Source organism: Cenococcum geophilum (assembly GCF_001692895.1).
Source record: "Cenococcum geophilum 1.58 unplaced genomic scaffold K441scaffold_30, whole genome shotgun sequence".
NCBI classification, from domain to species: domain Eukaryota; kingdom Fungi; phylum Ascomycota; class Dothideomycetes; order Gloniales; family Gloniaceae; genus Cenococcum; species Cenococcum geophilum.
In genome coordinates, this window is record NW_027137588.1 from 724,196 (window position 1) to 729,425 (window position 5,230).

General features: G+C 47.6%; 2 protein-coding genes across 2 annotated transcripts; both read left to right on the forward strand.

Moving 5' to 3' along the window:
- Window positions 1–831: 831 nt before the first annotated feature.
- Window positions 832–2,355, forward strand: K441DRAFT_170816 (uncharacterized protein). The gene is made up of 4 exons (XM_067640317.1): window positions 832–1,208; window positions 1,277–1,784; window positions 1,836–1,943; window positions 2,072–2,355. Exons 1-3 carry the CDS (start codon window positions 899–901, stop codon window positions 1,894–1,896), a joined length of 879 nt encoding a protein of 292 aa, XP_067502319.1. The 5' UTR covers window positions 832–898; the 3' UTR covers window positions 1,897–1,943; window positions 2,072–2,355.
- K441DRAFT_662444 (uncharacterized protein) lies at window positions 2,189–3,293 on the forward strand. The gene is made up of 3 exons (XM_067649044.1): window positions 2,189–2,679; window positions 2,742–2,894; window positions 2,965–3,293. Exons 1-2 carry the CDS (start codon window positions 2,652–2,654, stop codon window positions 2,891–2,893), a joined length of 180 nt encoding a protein of 59 aa, XP_067502320.1. The 5' UTR covers window positions 2,189–2,651; the 3' UTR covers window position 2,894; window positions 2,965–3,293.
- The last annotated feature ends 1,937 nt before the right edge of the window (window positions 3,294–5,230 follow it).

Sequence of the window (5,230 nt, forward strand, 5' to 3'; positions counted from 1 at the left end):
TATCCTTCTCGTGTCTTGTGCAATGATGTTCGGAGCAGCCGGTAGTAAGGCACCCAGTGATGATCACGATTCTGAAAAAGCGCTAAGTATTTTTACATGTCCGTAATCAGCTGCTCCGGCATGCATATCATCGCTAACGCTGCTGCTCCCCACAGGATCGTTCATGCAGCTCATATTGAGTTATTTCCAAGGCTGGCGACCCGCGCCACATCGTCCGATAAACAAAGGGCTACCTGCTGGTCAGGGGGGTCTGTGATTGGCATGCAGATGCTCTCTGCAGCGATGCACTTCGCTCAGTCAATCATCATTCTATGCTTAAGAGCCGCAGAAGGCATCCAGGCTGTGCTGCGTGCTGGTGTCGCTTGAATGTATCCGTCCTGGAGGGCTACGATAGGGCTTCAGCGCTCCTTAACAAACCGTTGCTTGATCCGCTGATATTTTACTCTGCATCAAAGAGCCGCATCGGAAACACCGGTCAGTAAAGAAGAATGACTATTGGCAGATGGAAGAGTCGATACGGTGAGGTTGGCCATGTGTGCTGGCTGTGATGTATCACGATGCAGCCAATCGCAAAGTCCAAGAAGAACAGGAATGATGAGGATATTCAGAAAACATTCGGACTGTATCGCCGCCTCATGGTATAAGCTGTGTAACAATGTTTGCCCTCCAAGCCGGTTCTTTGTGCGAGAGGTAGTCATCTGAATCTGAAGTTGTACTGCACATTCTGGAGATAAGCACGGTGTTGACGCTGAGAACATAAAAACGGTGAGGTTTCCCAGTACAACGAGTCGCCTCTCATCCTTAGTTCTGGAAATTCATTTCTGACTTCGATATATTTTTCTAAGAACGGGAACGGTTCAAGGTCCGTATCTGTTAAGACCTCGAAATCGCTACTCTCATGGATTCCCCCTCACCCGAGAGCCTTAGCGCGCACCCACAACCCATCAACGGTGACAGTTTCTTCGAGCGAACTGGGAAAATTTATGAGCAAGCAATCCACCCTCGATTCGGATATGAGCGAGCTCAGAGGCGAATTTACCTTCAAGCTGGTCTTGTGCAAAAGTCCAAAGAACTTAAAGACCATGGTCGGCAAACCGGGAGAGGTATGTGGACGCCCTCCACAGCACACTCACATTGTCTCGGAGAGGGTGAAGACTCCATATTCGATAGAAAATTCCAAGATATGATTGATTGGCTGGACAAATATTGTGAGTATATCAGCCTTACCTTAACTGCTTCCCATATTTGATGTGCTGGACTGTGCTGAGAGTGTCAGCCTGTGCTTTGCTTCAAGACTCCCAGATCGCAAACCTGCCAGAACCAAATAAGTTCTACATGGAAGACCTCAGAGGCTTTTTAAACCATATCGGCAAGGGTATCATTGGCTTAACTGGAGTAGACGCTTGTATCTATGGTGACAAGGGCGATCCTATCAATCCAGACCTCTGTACTCTCAAAGATTGTCCAATCGTGGATTCATTCTCGAAGATAGTTATATTCAAGCTCATTCGACCTTTCTTCTGGTACATTGGCCGTCATATCGTCAAACCAAACAAACGCTACCAAATGGATGGCCTCGAGGCCGACACCATTTTTTCGATGACTCTCACAATTACGTGCATTATTGCTCCTCTCATCCAAGCCGCGTCCATCGCTATCCTTTACGCTGTCAAGTCGATGAGTGCGCGGCTAGCCATCATCGCGGCGGCTGGGCTGGTATTCTCGCTATGTTCCAGGTGGTGCGGAGGGTCCAACCGGAGCGAAATATTCACGCATACCGCTGCGTAAGGCTGTGCAGTATGGCATGCCTAGGAGATGTTGCTAATGTCGAGCAGATTCTTCGCAGTACTGGTTGTGTTTGTGGGAACTACGAGCGGTAGCAACGCGTGTGAATGAGAAAATCGATTTCATTGTAAAAGGATGGTGATGTTCGAGGTCCGAAAGTCAGTTTAGCCTTGTTCCCTCCCTTCACCGCCCTGCATAACTATCCCCTGGGGAACTTCGGCCTCCCCATCACCTTTTTAACATCATATCACGTGATCTAACCTGCTGATCTGTGGAGAATGCGCAGAGTCAGTGCCCCGCCCTGTGGCGCTCAACCGCGCAGAATCGGAGCTATTCCAAGAACTCTCCTAGTCCTGAAGTCGACGTATCAGCGTTAGCTGTAGCCCCTGCTCTCATCGGAGGAATGTCTCTGATGCGGCTTCCGCTGAAAAAGTGGATACATTCATGCCCCGTGCTTGTTCACCAACATATTCAAGAATAACGGCCCTACCGGCAGCGGTCCCGACAGACTCTGAAACATCACTGCTGGAGCTAGACCTGTCAGAGCGGTTTTTTGAGCAGGGTTTGTGAGCAATGGAGCTGCTAGAACGTGTTGGTTTTTAAGCGTGCGACTCTGTTTGCTATGGCCTTGTTTTTGTGGTTGAATTAGATGAGCCTTCTCTTCGCTTGCCACAGGGAAAGACACACTGGCGATCCATCATACGACATCACAGTGTCCTCGAACGTCCACCCTGTACTTTTACGTCCCTCATCAGATACTGTTATTCGCTTGGAGGCGCAAAATAGGGGCCTTTAGTTTCTTTTTCTTTTCCTTCCACCCCTGCTTCCTGATTCTTACGAGAAACCTTCAGGAGGGATATTGAAAGATGGCCGGCTTCCTCCCTATCTTATTTTGTACGAATTCCCAATAACAGGCGTTTTTCAACGAACAGTACTGATATTGCACAATGTGAAAGACGAAAATGCGGCAGAACCGAAGAAGCCGCCTCCAGAAAATCAACCCAGAGAGACAACGCGCGAGAGACCGCCCAGGGAGTCACCCGAGACGAATAAGCCTAGCAAGACGAAGACTGATGGAAAGAAAAAAAAGCGGGCAACGAACCCATGAAGTATGCCGTCTTCAGTGCTGTGTTGCGCACAATAGATGGGGTCTGACTCCCTTTTTTTCTTTCCATGCAGGGAACTCAGTCGACTGTAGCCTTTGCGATGGTCTCACGCCCTTTATCAAACCACATACTCCGCACCATCTCGAAATGTCGAAATCTTTGCCTGCCGTATACCACATCACGGAATCCTATATCGATCACTTTCGGCCCTCAACAGGCGCCTTCCCGTGTCGTTGTCGATGATAAGTGCTTGTGCACACCCTGAAAAGCAGTCGCGCGCGACACAATCTCAACGCCACAATCACACTACATCAGGCCCACGGCTACACCTCGAGGCTAATCCACGATTAGAGCTCCATCTGCTTATGGGCTTACGAAATTTTGGCAAGTGGTATGGTGGAGATTCGTCATGGATACCAGCTTCCCAGATGTTTTCGATTCGGCGTTGAACACCATTTCTACCATTCGAACGCGTTGCGTTTTCATTGTGAATGCATTGTTAATCTTCTTGCTTATCGCTCATAGATATAAATATACAGACACGTTCCATCCTATCTTCTGAGACTTACGCTCGAGCCTGCCCCATAAACCGAACCGACTTGCAAGATCACAAACATTTACTGCAACACCCTCGATTTTACGACATATGTCTCCTATCGACCAATCCTGCTCCATATTCCTCTCTACTCACCATGCAACCAAAGAACAACGTCGGCACTCACGCAAAAAACTCAATGATCGAAGCGCCAATTAAATACAGCGTCTTCACCTGAGGTTCTTTAGGCCAGTATGATCGAGGAGTCACTGAGTAGTGTTACGGGAGTATGTACTCGAGGGAAAATCTATTCATCACCACTTGGTCACTGGTTTGTTTGCAACGGTTTCTAATTGCCCAAATATTTTTGAAATGTTTAATAATTGCAAGCCTGCTTTGTGAAGCCCTCGCCCCATGTTATCACCAGGCTTCTGACCGTACCCTACCATTCAAAGCCAAACCCTACAAGTTTCAATGCAACACCTTGTCCAGCCAATCATCATCACCTCCAATCTGCTCAACGAAATTTACTATCTTACCATGAAAATCGTATCAGTAGTTATTCCTTATGGGAGGATCCACGCTGCCAAAAGCCCTGCTTAATATAGCCCTCAAGGATGTACTTACACCGAAACGTAACTGCTCGCTTCACAACCCCTTATCTATTAATCTTATCCGCTTATCATAGAGGCAGATTACAGCGAGCAACCTAGGCTATAGACCCGCAGATGCAGCAACATCTGAGAGCAAATGATTTACTATGTCTTCACCACTATCCTCCAGTAACTACGCTGTTTCGATTATAAAGCCTAGCACGAAAAGCGATTCCCACCCTCACATAATTGGGGGATTTTAAGGGCCAGTAAACGGTCAGCTAGTCTATGGTGAACAATTGAGGTAAGTTTGCTTTTCTCATCGGACCTAAAACATGCCAATTCCTAGTATCTCTGTATCCTAAAGGCTCTGGTAGGTAAACGAACGAAATATTTAATTAAGGCAGGATATAGAACACTAAAACAGATAAATGGAAATGAATGTGGGCAGTGAAAGCGTGGAAAGGACATTGTTCAATGCTACAACGAGATCGAGTTGACGTTCAAGGATCTGCAACTTTGCTTTATCAGCAGCATAAACCAATAGCACTACTCCCCTTTACCTTTCCAGCGTTGCTCCCTGTACCCCGTACCTTCACCCCTGCGAGCCATTCATACTCCGGCCTTTTTGGGAAGAAAGTAGCTTGCCTAGTATACCTTGTACCGGCCGTCGTTTCTTTAAAGTTGTCAGGGGCATGCTTGTATTCAAAAGCCTATTTATTCGAGATGCTACGCACTTAGCGATAGGCTGCAGGAGCTGTGCCTCTTGGCACCCGCCTCTTCTGCGTCAGAGCTTTCGTCAGGTCTAGGGGGTCGCAGGCGCTACACAATGCTAACTTAGAGGAGAGCGCTGTGCCTCTTCCGGTCAGGTCTTGATATCATTAGCGGCCATCCGGCTGCAAACAACTATATGATGTCAAGAACTCTAGGTATAGGGACGCAGCGAGCGAGTACGCTGAAACTTAACAAGTGGGCACGGTGGGCATATCTACGATAGTACAGACTAAACCGCTTGAATCATCACACCTATGTATCAAGTATTGTAACTGAGTAGCCGAATAGCGCAATGTTTTGAGTATTTAAAGGTATGATTATAGTCGTGTGGTGCGACTTTACGACCGCGATGTGGTTCGTGGGCGTGACAAGTTTTTTTTGGTAACACGTATGTGTCAGGGGTTTGTTATCGTCGACGAACTGGAGGAAAACTCTCC

Coding starts and splice junctions, on each gene's coding strand:
- K441DRAFT_662444 (XM_067649044.1), top strand. CDS start 2,652: ATGGCCGGCTTCCTCCCTATCTTATTTT. Junction 2,680..2,741: donor CTTCCTCCCTATCTTATTTT/GTACGAATTCCC, acceptor ACAATGTGAAAG/ACGAAAATGCGGCAGAACCG.
- K441DRAFT_170816 (XM_067640317.1), top strand. CDS start 899: ATGGATTCCCCCTCACCCGAGAGCCTTAGCGCGCACCCACAACCCATC. Junction 1,209..1,276: donor TGATTGGCTGGACAAATATT/GTGAGTATATCA, acceptor TGAGAGTGTCAG/CCTGTGCTTTGCTTCAAGAC. Junction 1,785..1,835: donor ATATTCACGCATACCGCTGC/GTAAGGCTGTGC, acceptor AATGTCGAGCAG/ATTCTTCGCAGTACTGGTTG.